Source organism: Eumetopias jubatus, unplaced genomic scaffold, assembly GCF_037043125.1.
Source record: "Eumetopias jubatus isolate StellerSeaLion01/CBP00866 unplaced genomic scaffold, mEumJub1_p1.0 scaffold_6, whole genome shotgun sequence".
Taxonomy (NCBI): Eukaryota; Metazoa; Chordata; class Mammalia; order Carnivora; family Otariidae; genus Eumetopias; species Eumetopias jubatus.
In genome coordinates, this window is record NW_028274812.1 from 144,527,814 (window position 1) to 144,553,594 (window position 25,781).

At 44.9% G+C, this 25,781-nt stretch overlaps 1 protein-coding gene across 4 annotated transcripts in view; it reads right to left on the reverse strand.

Annotated features, from left to right (window-relative positions):
• The window catches only part of KIAA0319 (KIAA0319 ortholog), a 59,120-nt gene extending 39,444 nt beyond the window's left edge, over positions 1-19,676 (reverse strand). For 3 of the 4 annotated variants that reach the window (XM_028107453.2, XM_028107451.2, XM_088024395.1), the window contains exons 1-4: positions 19,622-19,676; positions 15,177-15,901; positions 3,852-4,044; positions 1,006-1,104 (exon numbers count right to left, since the gene is read on the reverse strand). In XM_028107453.2, coding sequence (XP_027963254.2) covers positions 1,006-1,104; positions 3,852-4,044; positions 15,177-15,901; positions 19,622-19,676 — 1,072 coding nt within the window. The remainder of the gene's footprint in view (positions 1-1,005; positions 1,105-3,851; positions 4,045-15,176; positions 15,902-19,621) is intronic. The other variant, XM_028107452.2, reaches the window with a different exon arrangement.
• Positions 19,677-25,781: the final 6,105 nt, after the last annotated feature.

Genomic DNA, 25,781 nt, shown 5'->3' on the forward strand with positions numbered 1-25,781 from the left:
TTTCCTACCCTTTTAATTTTCGTTCTATTAGAAGAACATACAGCTTATGCAAAACTCATGACATGTCAAAAGTGAAAGAAAGAAAACGTCTCCCTGGTCTCCCATGTAGCATCTGATGACATTCCTTTCAGGGTGACTATGGATGTATGTATACATTTCTACCTAGTATAATCCATTGTACTTCTTCTCCTTTTAATAAAAGGCAAGATTTCCATTGGTTTCATCTGTTGTGGGGGTTTCTTTAAGGACACAAACATGGATGAAACCTTCTGTATAAAGATGAAGCTGTCTCCCACCGTGAGATGCTAGTAGTTCAAGGGAGAAGTGCCTCAGCCGACAGCATTACAGACAAATGCCAAATATCATCATCTCTGCTTCGATGTCAACCCATCTGTGGTAGGGAGGGGAACGAATGAAGGAACCAACCTGAATGAGAACCACTCAGCACTGTGGGAATGAACATACCCTAAGAAAGAAGACCTCTGACAGGTCAGGGGGAGAGTACCCATGTTTGGGGAAGAGGAGAGCGTTGCTCGAGCAGAAGAAAGGGCATTTTGAGCAACATGTTTCGAGGAGCTGGTGTGAGGCACCCTGAGCACTTCAGAGCTCTGCTGTCAATACTAGAATACCTGTCAACAGAGCTGCAGCCACACTCCCTGTCTCCTCTCGGTGCAATCTTCCCAGGCTCTGTGGGTCACCACAGCTCAGGCTCTGGGACGGGGACGCCTCTCCTGCTCTAACTCATCCCTTGCTTTGCATCCGCAGCAAAGCGTGACTTTCCGTCCTGACCAATGGAAGGATATGTCCTGTATTCAGTTTCCCACACTCCTCTTCGATTTTAAACTACCTCAGTGAGGCTGAATGCTCATGACCACCAAAGCCTCGTCAGCACTCGCCAGGCTTCAGTTGTGACCTCTCGCAGTGCCGTGAGTAACCTGTAAAGACCAGTGAAGAGAGACCCAGCCCACCGGCCTCTGGTGTCACGAAGGGAAGTCAAGCTCTCACCTGCAGGTGGCGCGCGCACAACAAAAGCCTTCAGTTCCACTTCGTTCTCCGGTAAAGTCATTACAAGATTCTCCCCGGCGGACACTGTGAGTGCTTTCACTACAAGTTGATTAGAAATAGTACAGCCCTTTATAAACAATAATGATGTTATATTACTGCCCTACGATAGCTTTGTTATTTATTTACTTATTTTTTTAAGATTTTATTTATTCATTCTTGAGAAACAGAGAGGAGGGGCAGGGGGAGAGGGAGAAGCAGGCTCCCCACCGAGCAGGGAGCCTGACGTGGGGCTCGATCCCAGGACCCTGGGATCATGACCTGAGCTGAAGGCAGACGCTTAACGACTGAGCCACCCAGGAGCCCCGAGATTTGTTTTTAGATAACATAACATACTTTTATAATAGTTCTCCCTCTGATTTTATCTAAGACGCTTCTTTCCTCTGACTAGTAACTGCACCACGACCTATATTATGCTGCAGGGCAGGTTTCGTAAATTTTAAGTTATCCATGGGAGGTGACAAGGTGAAGAAAATATGATTTGGATTGACTGAGCAGTGTTGGGTAACAAGGGTACTGTGGGTTGAGTCTCTTCTCTCCTACCAGACTTAGCACTTCCTGACTCCCTGGTATGTGCTATTTTTATTAAAAAATTGAGTGTAATCATAAGTGTTTCTATATCATTAGTCACATACCGCTCAGTTCTGATAGCCTCATGAATTATCGCTAATGGCCTTGCTCTTGGAAACTTTCCAAGAGAAAACGCAGTCAACCTCCATAAAAAGGCGATTTTAACTCAGGCAGCGGGGATGTTCACTCTCATCAAAAGCACCTCCCCACTAAACCGGCATTCCGAACCAGGTGCATTCACCTTCTCTATAACCAGCAGAACACTGATGTATTCAACTGGCTGGACGCAACTGGACATTTGTTTCACTTGTACAGTACAACTGAGACATGTCAAGATATCACACAGAGAAAAGCAAACTTTTGTTTTTGCCTTTTTTTTAAGCTGAGTGCTCTGTAGAGGCCGCAGCTCCTTCAAGACGCTGGGGGCCATGCGGCTCAAACCCGCCCCTGCCCTCACAGTCAGTACCCTGTCCTTCCAGTGCCTTTCCTGCACCAGCTGCAGGGGCCTCCCTGGTGTCTCAGGCTGCTCTCTCCCGTCACTTCCACGGACTCTTTGCCCTGAAAATCAGCAATTGTGGACCCAGAGGGGACACCGGTCCCAACTTATCATTTTACACATGAGGGAACCGAGCCCTAAAAGGCCAAATAATTGCTCAGTTATACGAATAATTAGCAATAAGAGATCCACCAATAATTAATTTAAATGTATTTATCTCAACAGACACACATACCAGATTACACTGTGCCAGGCTCCATTCCAAGGACTTTAAAATGATCACTTCATCTAAGCTTCTAACAACTCCATGCAATAGGTCCTATTAGAACCCAAGGCTCCAACTTCCCAGGCTGGTTTCCTTTCCAAAACACCACATGTCTTCTCTTCTCCTATTACCCTTCTCTATACTCAAGCTCAGGATCAAAGCAAATCAACAAGACAGAGAGGGTTATCCCCACAGAACGGCTTAGGAAACAAGGTCTCCAATACCTCCTTTATTAGTAAATCTAATGGGAGCTCTTCAGTGTTTGCCATGATCTCTGCAACCCCTGGCTCCTTCATGACATCTTCCTACTTGGAAGTCTCTCTTTCCTTCCCTCAATCCATGCCTCCTCCTGATATGCTGCCTCTCTGGCAAGACCACTCAGCCAGCTCTGTAGGCTCCTTCTGGTCTTCCAGCTCCTAATGTAATGACGTCTCCAGAGTTCCTCTTCAGGCCTCTCCCGAGCTCACCCATCGCCCTTCCTGGAAGGTGCCATGTGTGCCCTCAGCCTTCAGTTATCACCTCTCTGCTGACGAATCCTGATCCTTTATCTTCAGCCCACTGCTCATCTAACTTTTAGTCTCACATGCTCATCGATCTCAGAGTCCTGAGATCCTGCCAGTGAGCCACTCATCAAATCCCAATGATTCCAGCCCCCTGATAACGCTTCAGCCTGGTTCCTTCTCTCCAACCTTGCAACCACTGCCTCTAGTCCTAATGGATCTTCTTGTCTCCAGTCGACTCCATATTATTTTCTTGAAGACAAATCTCATCGTTTCATTTTCCTGCTTAAAATCCCTCAGAGATTCTCTATACTTACCCGATAAAGCACAAATTCCTTAGCACAGATTACAGATCTTACAGATCTTTTGAAATCTTGCCCTGCTTACCACTCCAGATTCATACCTTGCACTTCCCTCTCAAGCACATGATCAGCTCCAGCCAGACTGACCTCCTGACTGCTCTCCCAGAATGTCACAGCACCCCTGTACTTTCATTCTCTTGCACAGGGTAGGAAACGCTGAGCACAGTGCCCAGTGCTCGGTAAGTACTCACGAAATAGAATTATCATTATCATTATTACACATCGCTGCCCTGACTTGCACAACACACCAACCCCATTTTAGCTGGCTTGTTCTATCCCAGCATTGTCACCTCTGGAAAGGCTTCCCTGGCCCTTCTGAAAGGTCAGGCGGGGCGTCTCCCATCGCTCCTGTCACAGCACTTACCTAGGATATGAAAACCAGCTATTCACCAGTCCCTCGCATTGGCTGCCCTATAGATCACTGAGGGAACAGACAAAGTTCATGTTTTCACTGCTGGTGTGGAGCACCGTTTCTAGCACAGGAGAGAGGCTTGAAGACGCGCCTGGAGGGGATGAGTAAACCTTAACGTTGCCACTAGTCTATTTGACAGCATGGTTTTGTACTTTTCCTCCAGCTGTACTGTTCTCACAGTTACCTGTCCTGGGAGCAGTGGTCGGAGACGCAGGCTGCTCTGGTGGGGTGGGCTCAGCAGGGACGAGGCTAGTGGGCGGGGTCGGGGCGCCACGCTCTGGGCTCTGCACAGCGACTGTGGGAAGCGGGCTCTTCTCTGTGGAGGCCGGGCGGAATGCCACTCTGGCTGGAGGAGGATGACGGGAAGGCATGAGAACCTAGGAGATCAATCACAAAGACAAACTGGTAGGAAAGGAAAAAACGACCTCAAGCAACACAATGCCACTGAGCTTTTACATAAATGAGATTCAGTGGCATTCAAAATACCATGTTTAATATCACAAGATGTTAGAACTCTAGACCATGTTTTTTTTTTGAAGATTTATTAATTTATGAGAGAGAGAGCAAGTGTGCACGCATACGCTTGTGAGTGGCGGCGGAGGAGGGAGAGAGAATCTCAGTAGATTCCCCGCTGAGCAGGGGGCCCAATGTGGGGCTTGATCCCAGAACCCTGGGATCGCGACCTGAGCTGAAACCAAGGGTTGGATGCTTAACTGGCTGAGCCACCCAGGCACCCCTAGACCATCTCTTTCAAATATTCTCTCTGCTATCTATTAAAAAAATATGTAAGAAAACTGTGGGTTGGACAGTTATTATAAGTGAACACACACATGCAAAGATGAAAAGAGAAAATAACTGTAGTGGGCCTCTGAACTAGTCAATAAGGCAAAAACTGAAGACAGGTAATTCAACAACCAGGCTTCTAGAGTAAACAATCGCTAATTATAACGACTATTGTGTATAAAGTAACCGGAAGTTACAGTTCTAGTTAGCCAACTAAAGCTTTTTTTTTTAAGATTTATTTATTTGAGTGGGGTTGGGGAAGAGGGAAAGGGAGAGAAGGAGATCCAACTAAGCAGGAAACCCGACATGGGGCTTGATCCCACCACCCAAAGATCATGACCTGAGCCGAGATCAAGAGTCTAACGCTTAACTGACTGAGCCACCCAGGCGCCCCAGCCAACTTCAAGTTTTTAAATTATATCCAATGTGCCTCCATCAGGGACCCAACAAGCGGCAGATCCGGGGAGACTCCCCTTCCTCTCCCGGGAGGAGAGGCACGGGAGCACAGCACAGGGATCTGCTGGGTTTGGAGACTCCACACCAAGTCATGAGCCAGAGATGGAAACGCTTGGTCACAGGCCGGGTGAGCACGGAATGCGGCCGGAAACCGGGGACACGGGAGTGACTGACTGCTTTTCTCTGGGGGCTGAGAACTGCTTTTCTCTGGGGGCTGGCAGGACTGAGGAACAGGCCCCGAGTTCTCGGCTCCTCTGGGGCGGAGATTGGGAAGCCCCCATTTTCACTCTCATCCTCCAAAGCTGTACAGAAAGCTTGCAGGGAACAAAAGCTCCGAGAGCAAACCCGAGCAGATTACTCAGCCCAGACCGGCAAAGACATTTGGGAACCACGGCAACAGGCCCCTCCCCCAGATCAGCACGAACAGCCAGCAAGCCAAGACCAAGTTAACCAATCAAGGAGAACGGGAGAACTCCAGCGCTAGGGGAATACTGCACATAGAATTCATGGCTTTTTTACCATGATTCTTTAGTCGTTCAAAGATAATTTTTTAAATTTTCTTTATTTTTTTCTTTTCCTACTTTTTTAGTTGAATTTTTCTTCTTTCCTTTTTCAACCAACATCAATTCCTTTTTTAAAATCTTTTTTAATTTTTATCTTTACAGTCATATTCCACCACTTCATCATATTTACCCTTATTTTTGTATATATATGTTTTTCTTTTTTAAAAATTTTGGGAGGCAATTTCTTCTAACAGACCAAAATAAACGCAAACTCTAGTGTGTGGCTCTGTTATATTCATCAGCCTGATCATATTCATTTTTTGTTTGTTTCCCTTTCTTTTCCCCCCAGTTTTGGGTCTCTTCTGATTTGGTTAGTGTATATTTTTCTGGGGTCATTTTTACCCTTTTAGCATTTTGTTCTCTCATTCATCTATTCTCCTCTGGACAAAATGACAAGACGGAAAAACTCACCTCAAAAAAAGAGCAAGAGGCAGTACCGACTGCCAGGGACCTAATCAATACAGACATTAGTAAGATGTTGGAACTAGAGTTCAGAATGACAATTATAAAGATACTAGCTGGGCTGGAAAAAAAGCATAGAATATACTAGAGCATCCCTTTCTGGAGAAATAAAATCTAACCAAGTCGAAATCAAAAAGGTTATTAATGAGGTGTAATCAAAAATGGGGGCACTAACTGCTAGGATAAATGAGGCAGAAGAGAGAATCAGCGATATAGAAGACCAAATGATGGAGAATAAAGAAGCTGAGAAAAAGAGAAACAACTACAGGATCACGAGGGCAGAATTCGAGAGATAAGTGATACGATAAGACGAAACAACATTAGAATAATTGGGATCCCAGAAGAAGAAGAAAGAGAGAGAGGGGCAGAAGGTATATTGGAGCAAATTATAGCAGAGAACTTCCCTAATTTGGGGAAGGAAACAAGCATCAAAATCCAGGAAGCACGGAGAACCCCCCCTCAAAATCAATAAAAATAGGTCAACACCCCGACATCTAATAGTAAAACTCTCAAGTCTCAAACAAAGAGAAAATCCTGAAAACACCTCGGGACAAGAGGTCTGTAACCTACAACGGTAGAAACATTAGACTGGCAGCAGACCTATCTATCCACAGAGACCTGGCAGGCCAGAAAGGACTGGCATGATATATTCAGGGCACTAAATGAGAAAAATATGCAGCCAAGAATACTATATCCAGCTAGGCTGTCATTGAAAATAGAAGGAGAGATAAAGGGTACCTGGGTGGCTCAGTCCGTTAAGCATCTGCCTTCAGCTCAGGTCATGATCCCAGAGTCCTGGGATCGAGCCCCGCATCGGGCTCCCTGCTCAGCGGAGAGCCTGCTTCTCCCCCTGCTCATGCTCTCTCTCTCCCTGTATCTCTGTGTCTCGAATGAATAAATAAAAAAATCTTTAAAAAAAAAAAAGATGAACAGGGAAATAAAGGCTTTAAATGACACACTGGACCAGATGGACTTCACAGACATATTCAGAACATTCCATACCAAAGCAACAAAATACACATTCTTCTCTAGTGCCCATGGAACATTCTCCAGAACAGATTACATCCTGGGTCACAAATCAGGTCTGAACCAGTACCATAAGATTGGGATCATTCCCCACATATTTTCAGACCACAATGCTTTGAAACTAGAACTCAAATCACAAGAGGAAAGTTGGAAAGAACTCAAATATATGGAGGCTAAAGAGCATCCTACTAAAGAATGAATGGGTCAACCAGGAAATTGAAGAAGAATTTAAAAAAATTCATGGAAACAAATGAAAATGAAAACACAACGGTTCAAAATGTTTGGGATGCAGCAAAGGCGGTCCTAAGAGGAAAGTATATAGCAATACAAGCCTTTCTCAAGAAACAAGAAAGGTCTCAAATACACAACCTAACCCTTCACCTAAAGGACTTGGAGAAAGAACAGTAAAAAAAGCCAAACTAGCAGAAGAAGAGAAATAATAAAGATCAGAGCAGAAATCAATGAAATAGAAACCCAAAGAACAGTAGAACAGATCAGTGAAACTAGGAGCTGGTTCTCTGAAAGAATAAATAAGACTGATAAACCCTGGCCAGACTGATCAAAAAGAAAAGAGAAAGGACCCAAATAAATCATGAATGAAAGAGGAGAGATCACAACCAACATGAAAGAAATACAATTATAAGAACGTATTATGAGCAACTATATGCCAGCAAATTAGATAATCTGGAAGAAATGAATGCATTCCTAAAGACGTAGAAACTACCAAAACTGAACCAGGAAGAAATAGAAAACCTGAACAGACCCATAACCAGTAAGGAAATTGAAGCAGTCATCAAAAATCTCCCAACAAACAAGAGCCCGGGCCCAGATGGCTTCTCAGGGTAATTCTACCAAACATTTAAAGAAAAATTAATACCTATTCTTCTGAAGCTGTTTCAAAGAATAGAAATGGAAGGAAAGGGGTGCCTGAGTGGCTCAGTCGTTAAGCGTCTGCCTTCAGCTCAGGTCATGATCCCAGGGTCCTGGGATTGAGCCCCACATCGGGCTCCCTGCTCAGTGGGAAGCCTGCTTCTCCCTCCCCAACTCCCCGTGCTTGTGTAACCTCTCTCGCTGTCTCTCTCTGTCAAATAAATAAAATCTTAAAAAAAAAAAAAGAAATGGAAGGAAAACCTCCAAACTCACTTTATGAGGCCAGCATTACCTTGATCCCAAAACCAGACAGAGACCCCATCAAAAAGGAGAATGCAGACCAATATCCCTGATGAACATGGATGCAAAAATTCTCACCAAAATACTAGCCAATAGGATCCAACAGAACATTAAAAGGATTATTCACCGCGACCAAGTGGGATTTATTCCTGGACTGCAAGGTTGGTTCAACATCCACAAATCAATCAATGCGATACAGTACATTAAAGAAAGAACAAGAACCATATGATCCTCTCAATAGATGCAGAAAAAGCATTTGACAAAGTACAGCATCCTTTCTTGATTAAAACTCTTCAGAGTATAGGGATAGAGGGTACATACCTCAATATCATAAAAGCCATCTATGAAAAACCCACAGTGAATATCATTCTCAATGAGGAAAAACTGAGAGCTTTCCCCCTAAGGTCAGGAAGACGGCAAGGATGTCCATTATCACCACTGCTGTTCAACATAGTATTAGAAGTTCTAGCCACAGCAATCAGACAACAAAAAGAAATCAAAGGCATCCAAATCGGCAAAGAAGAAGTCAAATTCTCACTCTTTGCAGATGATATGATACTTTATGTGGAACACCCAAAAGACTCCACCCCAAAACTGCTAGAACTCATACAGGAATTCAGGCAAGTAGCAGGATATAAAATCAATGCACAGAAATCAGTGGCATTCCTATACACCAACAAGACAGAAGAAAGAGAAATTAAGGAGTCAATCTCACTTACAATTGCACCCAAAACCATAAGATACCTAGGAATAAATCTAACCAAAGAGGCAAAGAATCTGTACTAAGAAAACTATAAAATACTCATGAAAGAAATTGAGGAATACACAAAGAAATGGAAAAACGTTCCATGCTCATGGATTGGAAGAACAAATATTGTGAATGTGTCAATACTACCTAGAGCAATCTACATATTTAATGCAATCCCTATCAAAATACCATCCACTTTTTTCAAAGAAATGGAACAAATAATCCTAAAATTTGCATGGAACCAGGAAAGACCCCAAATAGCCAGAGGAATGTTGAGAAAGAAAACCAAAGCTGGTGGCATCACAATTCCGGACTTCAAGCTCTATTACAAAGCTGTCATCATCAAGATGGTATGGTACTGGCACAAAAACAGACACATAGATCAATGGGACAGTATAGAGAACCCAGAAATGGACCCTCAACTCTATGGTCAACTCATCTTTGACAAAGCAGGAAAGAATGTCCAATGGAAAAAAGACAGTCTCTTCAACAAATGGTGTTGGGAAAATTGGACAGCCACATGCAGAAGAATGAAACCGGACCATTTCCTTACACCACACACAAAAACAGACCCCAAATGTATGAAAGACCTAAATGTGAAACAAGAATCCATCAAAATCCTAGAGGAGAACACAGGCAGCAACCTCTTCGACCTCAGCCACAGCAACTTCTTCCTAGAAACATCGCCAAAGGCAAGGGAAGCAAGGGCAAAAATGAACTATTGGGACTTCATCAAGATACAAAGCTTTTGCACAGCAAAAGAAACCGTCAACAAAACCAAAAGACAACCGACAGAACGGGAGAAGATATTTGCAAATGACCTGTCAGATAAAGGGCTAGTATCCAAAATCTATAAAGAATTTACCAAACTCAACACCCAAAGAACAAATGATCCAATGAAGAAATGGGCAGAAGACATGAACAGACATTTTTCCAAAGAAGACATCTAAATGTCCAACAGACACATGAAAAAGTGCCCAATATCGCTCAGCATCAAGGAAATACAAATCAAAACCACAATGAGATACCATCTCACACCAGTCAGAATGGCTAAAATTAACAAGTCAGGTAATGACAGATGTTGGTCAGTATGCAGAGAAAGGGGAACCCTCCTACACTGTTGGTGGGAATGCAAGCTGGTGCATCCACTCTGGAAAACAGTATGGAGGGTCCTCAAAAAGTTGAAAATGGGGCGCCTGGGTGGCTCAGTCATTAAGCATCTGCCTTCGGCTCAGGTCATGATCCCAGGATGCTGGAATCGAGCCCTGTATCGGGCTCCCTGCTCAGTGGGGAGCCTGCTTTTCCCTCTCCCCGTTCCCCCCCTTTGCTCCTATTCTCTATCGCTCTCTCTCTCTCTAATAAATAAAGACAATCTTTAAAAAAAAAAGTTGAAAATAGAGCTACCCTACAACCCAGCAATTGCACTACTAGGTATTTACCCCAAAGATACAAATGTAGTGATCTGAAGGGGCACGTGCACCCCAATATTTATAGCAGCAATGTCCACAATAGCCAAACTATGGAAACAGCCTAGATGTCCATCAACAGATGAATGGATAAAGAAGATGTGGTATATATATACAATGGAATATTATGCAGCCATCAAAAAAATGAAATCTTGCCATTTGCAACGATGTGGATGGAACTAGAGGGTATTATGCTGAGTGAAATAAGTAAATCAGAGAAAGACAAGTATCATATGATCTCACTGATATGAGCAATTTGAGAAACAAGACAGATGATCATAGGGTAAGGGAGGGAAAAATGAAACAAGAGGAAACCAGAGAGGGAGACAAACCATAAGAGACTTAATCTCAGGAAACAAACTGAGGGTTGCTGGAGTGGAGGGGGTTGGGAGGGATGGGATGTTTGGGTGATGGACATTGGAGAGGGTATGTGCTATGGTGAGCGCTGTGAATTGTGTAAGACTGATGAATCACAGACCTGTACCCCTGAAACAAATAATGCATTATATGTTAAAAAAAAAAAAAACAGGTAGTGGGTTATAGGAAAAGAAAATTAATTTTCCTTATACCCCTCTAGCTTTTTGGGTGAGACCACCACTCCCCATAATAAAAAGGCAGATTAACAGAAGAAAAACAAATTTAATTATGTATGTACAAAGGTATGTACAGGTATCCCGTAAAGATAGGAAATGCAAAGAAATGGCCAAAACAGAAGATTTAATACATTTTAGACAAAGAAATAATAGATTTGTGAAGAATTGACAGGACAAAGGAGTCTCGCCTTGGGGGCAGTTGATGGTAAAGAAGGAACAGGGTTTGTGTATATTGTCTTCTTGAATACAGTCTTCCCTCCTAAATGCCCTCCTGGCGCAGGGAGGTGGGTCAGATTGTCCTTCCTACACCATCGTTTCCTCGGTACCATTAATTCAAAATAATCAATATGCCAAAGTGCCATGTTTGGGGATGACATTCTGAACCCCTACAGGGTCGACCACAATTTTAAGATGCTTGGTTTCTTTGAGGTTTCAGACATCAAGGTTTGTAAAGCGAGTGCTAATATAAGAGACTGTTCATCGCATCTGTGCTGAGAATAGTAGGAAGTTCAGAATCCCTGCAAACCAGAGCTCCAGAACAGGTGTTCACAGCATATTATCGTGATGCCTCTGTAGAGAACAGAAACCTGAGTAAGGCAGAAGGGCCCACAGTGGCCCCCTAACCCCCTGGCTTGAATAAAGACAGGCTCTAAGGTGACACACCTCAAAATATCCATAACCCCAGGTGACCAATGGGCTATTAACACCTGAACACAGGTCCCCAAAAGGGAAAACTGCATACGTCCCCACACCTCCTCACCTCCCCCCAATTCCCCCTTAACTACAGCCCCCCACCACTGCCTCCTGGCAGCCCTCTGTGCTTTGCTGTCCTGCGCACAGCTCCCTTGCAGTGTGTTCAATAAACTTCTATCTCCTCTGTTCTGCCCTGGGTGAATTCTCAACCCCCGCACCGCTGGCCTCCACCTGACCAGCTTGCCCCACATTTGGTGGCCCCTCCCATCTGATCAACAGACCCCCACAGCCTCTGTAAATGCCACAAGATAAACCAGACTGTTTAGTTTTAGACAGTCTTGAAATATTACTACCAAGTTGAAATAAAGAATGGAGTCCATAGACAGTGGTGGGAAACATTAAGGCGCCGCTCGAAGGGTTCACAGCCACCACCAGGTCACAGCTGAGGGGACGACTCCACTCCTGCCTCCTCTCCAGACCATTTCCTTTCCCGCCACGGCGCTTCTCGAGGCTGGAAGGGCATGCCAGTTCCTCACTCACTCTTGGGCCCTGTGTCCATGGCCTCCACAGAGGGCTCCTGGCTAAGTCGTCAGCATGCAGGTCCTCCTTGACATACCCCACCCAAAGAAAATGGATCCTCCATGGAAGCAATGGGCACCCCCCGCCCCCCATTTCAACCTTCAATTTACATCTGTCTGGGTCAACAAGAGTCTCAAATGCCTTGTTTCTTTTTTTCTATTCTTATTTACTGCGAAACACCTTCTTGTAGGTGCATCTCTCTGATCTTGCACACTTGAAAACAAAACCACAGGAAACATCGTTTATCCTCTACAAATTTAATCTGGAGTGTTTCAAATTTCTTGAATTAGTCCTGTTCAGTCGCACTATTTTATGAATAATGCTGCTACGCGTCCTCGTATGTACAAATGCTTTCGTTCCTTTTGGGTAAAGACTTAGAGGTTGAGTGGCTGGGTCATATGATAACTCTATGTTTATCGTTTTTTTCAAGGTTTTTGTTTTGTTTTGTTTTTAAAGATTTTATTTATTTATTTGACAGGGAGAGACACAACAAGAGAGGGAACACAAACAAGGGGAGAGGGAGAAGCAGGGAGCCTGATGTGGGGCTCGATCCCAGGACCCTGGGATCAGGACCTGAGCTGAAGGCAGACGCTTAACTGACTGAGCCACCCAGGCGCCCCTTGTTTTGTTTTTCTTAGAGACAGTGAGCGCGGGTGTGCCAGCAGGGGTGGGGGAGGGGGAAAGGGTGAGGGAATCAGAATCCTAAGCAGACTCCATGCTCAGCATAGAGGCCCAGGCGGGGCTTGACCTTACTACCCTGAGATCACGACCTGAGCAGAAATCAAGAGTCGGACATTCAACCAGCTGAGCCACCCGGGTGCCCCACTATGTTTATGTTCTTGAGGAACTGCTGGACTGTTTTTCAGGTGCCTATACCATTTTATTCTCCCACCAGCAGTGCCTGAGGGTTCTCATTTCTCCATCCTTACTAATACTTGTTCTCTTTCTTTTAAATTCTAGCTACTCAGGGCAAGTGGTATATCACCATGGCTTTGATTTGCATGTCCCTAAAGATGAATGCTATTAAGTTAATTAAATAAGGAAGCCATTCTACCGAAGACAAAGAGAGATGCTGGAGGTGGGGGGCCAGTTATGAGAGGTTTCCGTGAAGAACACTGAAAATAAAGGTAAGGCTGTTACACATACAGATTTCAGTCCCTGCCTTGTCCAGCAATAAGAGTTTGTACTGATTTGGAATCACCCTCTTCCTGGTTCAGAGGAGGAGAGGCTTCCAAATGGAGATTTCCCTTATAAAAGGATAAGTTGTTTTTAACAGCTTCTCTTGTTAGTGTAATGTTTCAAAAATAAGCAGTTCAAGTCATCCTTATGCCAAAAGGGCATATTTTGGGGTCACATATTCTGATACCCTTCAATCCGTTTTGAGTCAATTTATGGGGCGTAAGGTAGGGATCTAAATTCAGTTTTTGTATAGGAATATCCAGTTGTCCCAGTACCATTTGTTGAAAAGACTATTCTTTTCCCCATGGGATTTTCATGGCACCTTTATTAAATACAACTGTACTATTTTAAATACTTTTTTGGTAAGAGAAGAAATCTGTTTTTGTCATTAATTCCAAACTTTCTACTTTAGGAGAATAAAATATTTCTTATGCTGCAGATCTAATGTTTATCAACACTAATTCAAGGATTATCTACAACTCAGTTCAGTTCAAAAAAAATTAATTTGAATGGGGCGCTTGGGTGGCTCAGTCGTTAAGCATCTGCTTCCGCCTCAGGTCATGATCCCAGGGTCCTGGGATCGAGCCCCGCATCGGGCTCCCTGCTCAGTGGGAAACCTGCTTCTCCCTCTGCCTGCTCTCCCTGCTTGTATTCTCTCTCTGGCTGTCTCTCTGTCAAATAAATAAAATCTCTAAAAAAAAAATTAATTTGAATGTAGGGCAAAATTTGTATTTCAGTGTAAAATAAAATACTGTCTATAGGCTTTCCCAGTTCTCTGATTCTAGACTTTCTTGTATTTGAACTATTTTACAACTCTATCAATTGTAGGTAACTGACAATGATGAGGGAGCAGAAGGCTCGCTGAGGACGAAGCAGCAGCTGACACCCTACCCCCCCCCCCCCCACGCCGTGATATATGCGACATTCCTTAGGCACTCCGGGCTGCCCTAAAGGAAAAACAAATGGTTAACTGATAAGATCACAGTCCTGCAGGACTGGAGTCTCCCTCAGTTTGCAAATGTCGGAGTGATTTACAAGGAAGAAGCTTTCTCATCAATAGCCTAACTTCCAGAGACCCATACCTCGGTTGCTGAAGCCCTAACATCACCCTCCCCTCCATAAAATTAAGGGAGGCTGAGGCGGAAGGAAACGTAAATAAAACTGAATTTCTTCTAAACCCGAAGCCCATTGACAAGGACGTGTGATAGGAGGAACGTAACATTCCTCCAGGAAACCCCCAACCGTCTTCATGCTGGTGCCTCATTAGAGGGGAACCAGCCTTGGCTGGACGATGACCAGGCCTCCAGGATCCGCAGGGTCTTTGGCGTATGACAGTCCTTCCGGACTCTCCCCTCCCCAGCTCCCAAGTGTAAAGTCAACCACACGGCACAAACCAGAGCAGCTCTGCCTGCCCCTGGGTCCTGTCCCTGAGCTTTAATAAAACCACCTTTTTGCCCCAGAGATGTCTCAGGAACTCTTTCTTGGTCCTCGGTTCCGGACCTCACACAGCCGAACCTCATTTATATTCTAAAACTTCATCAACTCCATCTGGGGCCTGTGGGTTTTCTTTGGAAAAGTGTGCTGTGCCTCTGGGCCTGCTCCCTGGACGTCCGGAGATCCTGGGAGAGGCATCCCGAGGGAGAAGTGCTAAGTACTGGCCCCTGAAGGCACAGCAGAGGTACAGGATGTTCCCTTCCCTGGAAGGCTCTGAGAGCTCTCTTCCCAGGGGTCCAGCCTCCAGCCCACACAGCCCCTCCCAGCCACCTCCCAGCCCCCAGCAGCCAGGCCCACCTCTCTTCCAGAGCTGGTGCTGGGTTGCTCCTGGCGCTGAAAAGCCTCCTTTCCCGACGCCTCTCCCCATGGTGGAACTGTCACGGAGGGAGGCAAGGAGGCACTCTCGGGAGACTGCTGGGGGGCCGCGGTCCATGAGAACGCATTCAGTGCATGCAGCGCAGGGTGGTCCTGCTTCTCGGCAGCCCCTGGAAGGCCGCCTCCGGCAGAGGGGCTGCCGCCCACCACGCGCGGGCCCCAGGCCGTGTGCTCGGCGCTCCCTCTGGGCCCCGGCTTGCCGAGGGGCCAGACAGGGGCTTGCTCGGGTTCCCTGTAGTCGTCCGAGTACTCCGGCGTCTCCTCTGGGCCCCACTCTTGGCCTAGGAAGGGCAAGTCCTTCCTGATATCCTCTGGCGGGTCGCCCCAGAGTCCCGAGGGGGCCCCCCTGTTGAGCATCATCGCCCCGTGGCCCAGCAGCCGGGCCGGCCTCCGCACAAAGGTGAGGTAGGACCCGACGGAGCCCATCGTCTTGGGCTCACAGCTCTCCAAGCGTGGGCAGCTCACCAGGTAGCAGCGGCCCTCGAACCACCAGGCCAGGTCGCAGCCGGCCAGCTCACAGCACGCGGCCGTGCAGTCCACCACGGGGGTGCCCGGAGGCCCCCGCGTGATCCTGGTAGTTTCCAGGTCCGGCGAAATGATGGCATTGGCGAACGTCCTCCCCTCGCGGCACGGGCCACAGGCGCAACCTGCGAACAATGTGGTCTCCGATGAGGAAAGGAGGCAAGTCGCGTGGGGCGAGCGCACGAACAGTCAGCACTCCCACCAGGAGGTCCCTGTGTCAGCTCGCAGGCCTCCGTCCCACACCCCTCGCGGGTTCATCCCCCCCCCAGCCCCACCCTTCTATCCTGACGCTCGCCCACCTGCCCACCGACCCTCCATCCTCTGTGTTCTTTCATGGACTGAACAGAAGCATTCTTTTCCAACCGTGTCCTGCTTTTATATTACTTATAATATTTTGCTCCTCACCCAAAAGTCAGTTATAAAGGTTTATTTTGGGGACAACATCATATTATTGCTGTTGTTAAACTGATTTTTTTTTTTTTAATCTCACAGGTTATTCTGATGATAGGTCAGTTGACAGGGACATATCAAAGGAGAGAAAAACTTGTCCTCAATACAGATCTGTAACAACTAGTCTTTTGGTTTTCTTTTAAAGATTTTTATTTGACAGAGAGAGAGAGAGAGAGCACAAGCAGGGGGAGAGGTAGAGGCAGAGGGAGAAGCAGGCTCCCCGCTGAGCAGGGAGCCCGATGTGGGGCTCGATCCCAGGCCTTTGGGATCATGACCTGAGCTGAAGACAGACTTAACCGACTGAGCCCCGCCCGGCACCCCTGTAACAACTAGCTTTAATCAGATTCTAAATAGCTACAAATATTCCCAGTCGGCAAACAGAGCCGGTCTGAGGGTGGCGCTACCCAGTGTTCTGCAGACACAGGGTGCAGGCCCACAAAACAAAATGACAGCAACTGAGACTTTCAGAATCTTCGGGAGCAGTCTGTCCTTCCCTGAAATCCAGAGGCAAAGTCACTTTTATTCTTTATTTGTTGGTAGAGAGCTCTTTCCTAGTGAGGGCTCATCACTGATAATTTTTTTAAATTACTGTTGTTTCCCTCATAGTGACAATCAGAGAGCACTTCTGGACTGGAGGGAAGAGAAATGGAGTCATTTTTACTTTTACCTGTATACACGTGATCATCATTATACAATTTTAAGAATTGTTCAGTGCCAAACACTGACTCTATGGGAAAGTCTAATTGGTCCAATTTAATAGGAATTAGATGTAACAGATATGCATCTTTCCAAATGAATAATCTAGCAACAAACTAATTCAACTGGAAGGATGTTTTCTCAAATGCAAATCTACTTAATAGTTTTGGCCTTTTCTTTTTTTAAAGGCAAAGATAGTCTTTTATTTTTTTTAAGATTATTTATTTATTTATTTATTTGAGAGAGAGCACATGAGATGGGGGAGGGTCAGAGGGAGAAGCAGACTCCCTGTAGAGCAAGGAGCCCGATGCGGGACTCGATCCTGGAACTCCAGGATCATGACCTAAACCGAAGGCAGTTGCTTAACCAACTGAGCCAAGAGGCACCCCTACCTTTTATTTTCTAACAAAAAGCTTAATATCAGATATAAAGGGGGGGGAAACCCTCCAGCTGAACATAAAAATTAGCATCTCTAATTAAAACCAAGTGATGAGGGTGTACAACAGACAGGTAATCTCGGATTCCCACCTCTACTCTCAAAAATATTGCCTTTATTTGTAAAGATACCACTACAGCCCTGAGTGGCCTTTAAATGAAGACCCAAGCTAGAAACTTCTTTCAAACACACATGGTAGGATACACTTTATTTCCCTGGAAGAACTGTTAGGTCATCTTCTTTTAGACAGTGTGATCCACAGAAAACTACCATGTCTCATTTCTGGCATTGGCCACCAGGCAGCTCAAAAGCCAACTTGTAAAACTGTGTCAGAAACCACTGTACAGAAGGCAGGCTGTGATCCTAAAGCAAGCAAACTGTTTCAGTGGCGAAGGAGAACCTTCCATGGCAGAAGCCTTGGAAAAGCTTAGTTTTCAATCAGGTGGAGACTGCCATACACTTCTGGGGGTATATAATCCCTTTGTTCTGCAAAAATAAATCACCTGAATGATCTGTATGGACAGACATATCTTACACAGAAGTCTTAGTGCTCAATAAAGAAGTCTGAGAGGGTTTCCAACAACTAAACCATGCTTCTGTTGGGCCAAGTGGCCATAATTACTTCAGACTCTATCAGACTCACTCAACAAAAGCTCTTGAAGAGACCAGAGAAGACTCACTCATGTTCGTACCCTCTACATTGTCCCAGCCCAATCTAGGAACGTAGTCACTCCATGATTGTTGACAAATCAATGAAATCATTGGCTAGCATTTTGTCAAAGGTAGAGAGGATAGAGAGGGAAGACAGAGAAATTGCAAATAATGTTCCTAATAAAGTAATTAAGGAATTTTAAATTAATGGAAAAATCACAAGAAAAAGACAAAAAGGAATGAAAAAGTGGGGGTTTGAGAGAGGAAAAAAAAAAAAAGAGTGCTCAAACATTAGTAATTTATGGGGGAAGGACCGGGCTTTTCCAGTGGGAGCGTTTTCTGAAGGGGCCCCTATATACACCAACAGTGCTTATAATAATTTAGCTGCTTCAGACCCCTGAGCCACACCTGCTCTGGTTCAGTAGGTCTGAATGCAGATAAAACTGCATTTTAACAAGGGTCACTCTCAGTGTCAAAAAGAAACAGGCCCAAAATGGAATCACTTATGTTAAGCTCCACAGAGATGACCTAATTGTAACTGCAGAGTCAGTCTCTCCCAGGAATGCAACTGAGACTCCTCAGGCTGGAATGTCCTGACCCTACTCCTGAGGTCTTCTGCCTGCCTTGCCCTAAGGGAAGGTGACCTTGCCTCCTCCTGCCTATAAAATCCTTCCATTTTGTACAGCTCCTTAGAACTCCCTTCTGCCTTCTAGATGGAATGCTGCCCAATTCACGAATGAATAAAGCTAATTAGATCTTTAAATTTACTCAGTTCAATTTCTGTTTTGTTTTGTTTTAACACAGGTAAGCCTCATGATGGCTTCACCACACTTTGATAACCCATGCACATAAAATCAGTTTCCCTGGCCATATCTCCACCCTCAGTCGTCGGTAAATTCCAAGGGGCTCTAGCTGACCTAGCCAGGACACGGATCACCAGAGCTGCTGCTCACCAGTGATTTCGTATCATGGGTATGTCCACAGTAAGCAAGCAGAGCAGAATATATGAAAACAAAGATTAATGATAAAAGAGAGTGTGGGCATTTGCTTTCCAAAAAGATCTATTATGCAATTACTTTTTGAAAATATACAAAGTTTTCCTAGTAAATAGAAAACGTGACTCTATCTTTTCAAAAATCGTCATGACAATAAAAAACTATTTAAATTCCTGTTTCTAGAAAACCACTTGTGCATGAGGTCTGCCTTTGTGCCTTTTATATGTAAAATAATTCTGTTGGAAAGCAAACACACAGCACCTTCATTTCAGGTTATCTGAGTTGTTTTGTTCTTGTTTGTTTGTTTATCAGTTTCAGAGGTAGAGGTCAGTGATTCATTGGGTGCATATTACACCCAGTGCTCATTACATCACATGCCCTCCTTAATGGCCGCCACCCAGTTACCCCATCTTCCCCTACTCCCCCTCCAGCAACCCTCAGTTTGTTTCCTGCAATTAAGAGTCTCTTATGGTTTGTCTCCCTCTCTGGTTTCGTCTTGTTTCATTTTTCCCTCCCTTCCCCTATGATCCTCTGCCTTGTTTCTGATCTGAGTCGTTTAAGCCAAAGACAGGAGGCTCGTGAGCGATGCTAGGGTCTCCAGGGTGATGGTTTCCTACCTGCAACAGCCGTCAGCAGCAGCAATGAGGAGGGCACACTGGTGGGGGGCGCCATCCCGTCTCACACAGTAGATGCTGTCCAGCTTCCGGGGAGACCTGGGGGCCTCCAGTGCAGGCTTCCTTTGATGCTTCTTAGATCCAGATTTGGACTTGGGAACTTCAAAGGAAAACCAGAAAGCAGACAGGAAGGAAGAAAAAGAGTAGGTAAATGAGGAAACACACAAAATTATTTGTAAGATTTATTCATGTCACGGGGAAGCCTGTCCCATTAACACCACAGGGCCCTATTCCAGGCAAGCCACCCACCCCAAGTTTGTGCAAACAGAAAGTACAGTTCCTGAGATGAGACAGAGGCTTTCATGTTTCTGTAGGGCCAAGGGCAGGCAGACCCAAAACAGGCCACTTTGGCATGAACACTATTTTGAGTTAAAAGCAATCCAAACTCAGCAGATTCAGGAAAAGCTCTTTATCGCCTCTCAATTGCCTACTTGTACCAGGAAGAAAGCTATTTTTTAAAAAGATTTATTGGTTTATTTATTTGAGAGAGAAAGACAGCATACACACATACACAAACACACTCGTGTGTGAGCAGGGAAAGGGCCAGAGGTACAGGGAGAGAACCTCAAGCAGACTCCCCGCTGAGCACAGAGCCTGATGGGCTTAATCCCACAACCCTAAGATCATGACCTGAGACGAAATCAAGAGTCTGAGGCTCAACCAACTGAGCCACCCAGGCACCCCAGCAAGAGAAATATTAACAAAGATTCCTCTCTACCTAAGAAACTTCTCTACATAATAGAGCACCTGTGGTTTCCAAACACCTCCTTCCACCTTCCTGCTAGTGGTCTTTCTCCCCTCAGTGTTCTCAGACGCCTACCCCTCTTTAGCTCATCGTATAAGCCTCATTGTGCCTGACTGTCTTGGGAATTGCCATGCCTGTGTGGATTCCCCATACGTACACTATTAAATTTGATTTCCTCCTGTTAATCTGTTTCCTGTCAATTTGACTCTTAGTCCAGCTAGAAGGACCTTAAAGGGCAGAGGAAATTCTTCATCCCCAACACTTGCTCCCCTTCCAAACCCAAACCTATGAAATAAGATGAAATAATTATACTACTATATTTTGTCAATTCTATAAGTTACATATTTTCATACTTGACCCCTGGAATCAGGATGTCTTAAGTTGGTCAAGCACTGGGCAGGAAATACATACCGTTGCTTGTATGTACATATTGATTATGCAGAACTGGTAATCTTGGCTTGGAAGAAAGACAGTATGAAGCACTCTTTTAAGAAATATTGCATCCCTAATGCTCATGATGATACACAGGCAATGCTATGTGGGAAAAACTCAGATAGCACTAACCACCTTGACAAATGATTCAGCAGAAGTAGATCAAGATTGTAGGGAAATTTAAGAGCACCTTAATTTATATTCACTTATAGTTCCTTTTCACCAATGACAAGGATGATTTATGATAGAAATCTGTCCAAATAAATCTATCTAAATATGCAGAAATTTTCTGACAAGAAAATGATGTGCTACAGATAACTGACAGGATTTTTTTCTTCCTTAGTGGTATCTAAAATAATGATGCCTCTTATAATCACTACCATTGTAGAGTAGACAAAATGTAGTAACACTGGCACTTTATTTTTGTCTGGTAATTTCTTCAATGTGATCTTCATAACAACCCAGGCAATATTATTATCTCTGTTTTAAAAATGATGAGGGGCACCTGGGTAGCTCAGTCGGTTGAGCATCCAACTCTTGATTTTGGCTCAGGTCATGATCTCAGGTTGAGATAGAGCGCCACAACAGGCTCCACACTGGGCATGGAGTCTGCTTGAGATTTTCTCTCTCCCTCTCCCTCTGCCTTTCCCCCCACCTCCCTCTCTTAAAAAAAAAAAAAAAAAAAAGGATGAAATTGAAGCACAAAAAAGTTCACTGAGGGGTGCGTGGGTGGCTCAGTTGGTTAAGCATCTGCCTTCAGCTCAGGTTATGATCCCAGGGTCCTGGGATGGAGTCCCCTGTCAGGCTCCCTGCTTTGCCCCTCCCCCTGCTTGCATTCTGTCAAATAAATAAGTAAAATCTCAAAAAAAAAAAATGTTCACTGATTTGCCCAAGGCTGAAAAACCAGTACTAGTGTTACTGGTCATCACTAACTCAGGAAACAAATGGGAGAGCTCTGGTGCACTGCCTCAACTGTTCTCTCCCAAGGAATCTCAAGGATGCTAGACAAAGAGAAAGCAAAGTTCCTGGCTGGGTTTTCCACCACTGCTGCTGAACAAACTCAGGTAAACTTATTGTAAGAGAAGCCAGTAACTCCAGAGAGAAGGGTTTAGAAAAGAGAATGGAAGAGATTTATTTTGGGAGCCTGCAGCAGGTGCAGGTGGTAGGCTCAAGCCCTAACACCTGACCCCTCTGCCGGCAAGACAGACGCCTTCTCATAGGGAGAGAGCTTCAGGGGGTACGTGCAAGAGAGCAGGCAGACAGCATGTGATCATAGACGGGGGTCGGCAGATGTTCAGCACACGATCATGGGTGGGGAAGGGGACAGGTGGGGTACGGACTTCTAGGCATTCCATCACTCTTAGGGCTTTTCTGGCCTGGTGGTTGGAATGTTCCAGTCACTGCAAAATATCTTCGCCAATGCCTCAGAAATAAGAACAATGGGTTTCAGGTAGAGCATCAGTTAAGGGGTCTTGTCTATTTCTGGTTTTAACTGTTCTAGGGTTGAGCAAGAGGGCTAGCTGACACTAGGAGGTCTGGACTCCAAGAACTTGCTATTTCAAGTGTGTCACAAAGGCTTCCAGGAGGAAGCACACCGGGATAAGGGCTTCCTAACGAGTGTGTCAGAACCTTGCTGTGGGGCGGCAGGTTGCTGTGTTCTTGTGAAAGAGACTGTGGTTCCAGTTCAAACCATTCTCTCCCCACCCATACCTTTGTTCCCTCCCCTTTCACACATACACTCAGCCTTTTAGGAGAATACAAGACTCCTTGCCTTCCCTCTTCCCACTGCCCTTTCTAGAAGCAACACAGGACATTTAGAATTTCGGAAGGTGGGGGGAGGGATAACAAAGAATGGGGCGTGGCCCGACACAGGCCTCCGGCCCTCATTCAGGAATGATGTGCTGGTCTGGGGACAGGGGAGGTTCAAAGGACAGAACGAGTCTGACGTCCTTTAGTCAAGGGGAAGCAATCCGCGGACTGGGGCATGCAGTGCCTCACAATCACTGCAGCAGTCTTCCCAAGGGATGTGGGCAAGAGCAAGCTCTACAGAGCATGAAGGGGAGCAGAATTTGTCACCCCAAAGCATGCCACTTTGGTGTGAAGATTACTTTGAGCTAAAGGTAATCAATACCCAGCAGATTCAGGAAAAATTCTATACCTCCCCCTCAACTGCCTACATTTACTTTGGAAAGGCAGCCACTTCCAGGAAGAGAGTTATTACTAGAGATAGTTTTTTACCTAAGAAACTTATCTGTATAACAGGGCAACCTTTGATTTTCAAACATCCCCTTCTTTCCTATAAATGGCCTTTCTCCCCTTTGTATCCCTAAACCGCTACTCTTTTCCTTAGCTCAGGATGTTATATAAGCCTTAACTACCTGGTTTGCTTTTGGGGTTTCATAGTCTCATATTTTTATGGGGCTCCCACACATATGAAATTAGTTTTTCTCCTGTTGATCTGCCTTATGTCAATTTGATTATTAGACCAGCCAAAGAATCTAGAAGGGTAGAAGGAAAATTTTCCTATTCCTACAGGCATTAGAAGAGGCAACAAGAGAACAGGGCACGACTGGCTAGGAAACGGGGAGGGATTCCTTATAAGGCTAGCAGGAACTGAAGAGGTAAGGGAAGCTCGCTAAAGCTGTTTGAGGACTGTGACTGGTGTATGTTGGTTTCCTTGACAGATGTTTCCACAAGTGCAGGCTGACTTAGGTTTAGATTTGTGATGGCCTGGGCCACTGGGGCAGCCTCCATTTGTGGGTCCTCATAACAGATTTACTTTATCAGAGGCACCTGGAAAGGATGAGGAGTCTACAGACAAAACACAGCATTCTATGGAAGGAGGGTTTTCGAACTGCTAGACCTTGCTTTTGAGTCTTCATCAGGAAACGACTCAAATCACGAGGATGCCTCCTCCCCAGCTTCGCTGACAGCTCTGCCATCAACCCCTGGAATAAGGCTGCTGCCCACCTTGCAACTATCACTGGTCCAGGCCCAGGGGAGGCCGAAGGGGGCCTCCAAAGGCCTGGTGTTACTGAGTTGACCATAGACTATGAGACCAGAAAGGAGTGCAGATGACCTAAGGAAAAGTCAGGAGATGGCTATAACCCTTCTCCGTGTCACAATAACAGAGGCCATCAGAACACTAACCTCCATAACGTAAAGTAGGGAATGTCAGCATTCAGTAAGAGTCCTGCAAGCTTCCTATCTAAGACCCCAGAAGAAGAAAACCTGGGAGTGCAAACAATTTGCCATCCATAACTTCCTTTGTCTCCAGCAAGGAAAGTGTGGTTTCAGAGGCAAGTGGATAGAAGGGAAGACCAGCCATCTCCCATCTGCAGTAACTGACCAGTCTCTACCGGAAAGGCAAGAGAAGAGCAGCTGGGGCTCCAGTAACAGCATTCAGTCAGCTGCCCAGGATGCTGCCCCAGAACAGCAATGCTGCTGTCAGCCAGGGAGAGTTGGTCAAGAATCCCATGGGTAAGGACCAGTCCTCTACCATACCATTGGGTACCTTCGGCCAAATTAAGAAAAGGCACTGCTCTGGGCAGAGACCACTCCAAAGGTTCACAGTTTGGCAAACAGACGGTGTGCCAAATTTCCAACCCCTCAGTGCTTTGGCAGATACCCTTGTGCAATGCACTTTCACAATGACATTGTGCCTGGACAGGAATTCATTGTCATTTGCTCAGTGGAAACAGTTCTCAGTAACAAGGGCATTTCTTAGTCTCAATATCATAGTTAAGGTTCTCTCTATTTCGTACATTAATACGAGCAAACAATGGACCTCCATTTCCTCAGCATTAACTGGCATACGGACCAGATGTTACCAAAAGTCTTTTCATCTAAAGGAAAAAAAAAAAGTCTTTTCAGCTCTAACACTTTATATAAGTTTTACGTTTTTAAATACATAGGTAGTACTTTGTGGGTTAAATTATGTTTTGGCATATCTTCCTATTTGATCCCCATAACAACTCTCTCTGAAATAGTTCTTATTATTCCCATTTTACATGAAAGGAAACCGAGTTTCAGAATCAGATCTCAAGCCTTCCCTGCAGCAGCCCTCGTCTGCCTCTAAGGGTCTGGAAAGTAAGCACATTCTGCTCTGCGTTCCTTAACAAGACCTTCCTGACTTGTTCAGTCTCTGAATTGCCAATTCTCTTAAAAAGGGTCATGGTTTCTCCTGCTGCTTGCCTTTTGCCCACCTTCCCGTTGTTTTACGTCTTCAGTAAAGGGAAAGAAAAATATTAAAGAATTCACATAGAAAACCTGTCTACCTTCCAAAAAAAATTTCCATCAAAGGTAAGGTTGCATCTGAGTGATAAAATAGGACTTTTCAAATAAGGCTTTACAAGTTCAAAACATTATAAATAGTACAAACCCATATATCCTTACATAAACTCTGCATGGATCAACTTTATACACATAAAGATCTGAAAGAAATGCCCCTCCCAAGTTGAAAGTTGGTGAGAATAATTTTCCTCTTCCTTTTCATGATTTTTTTCCTCTTCCTTTTTTACCTGTATTTTCTTTCTTTTTCCTAAACTGGAACACATCTTACCTTTGCATTCATAAGATACAATTATAATTTTCATTTTTAAAGAAGGCTTAGGTATTTCGACATGGTCATTCTAACATGGCAACTATTTAAAAAGTTACCAAGTGTTGTATGGAATGGATATTTCTTTCTTCTTCTTTTTTTTCTTTTAAGATTTTATTTTTATGTAATGTCTACCCCAACATGGAGCTTGAACTTACAACCCCAAGACCAAGAATCACGTGCTCTACTGACTGAGACAGCCAGGCGCTCCTAGAATGGATATTTCTGACCCTTGATACTTCTGGCCTGTACTTAAACCTCCCTCCTTCTCTGAGTGTCTTGTTGTCCATGACCACTAGAACATGCTGGAAGCCTTGACCCAAATG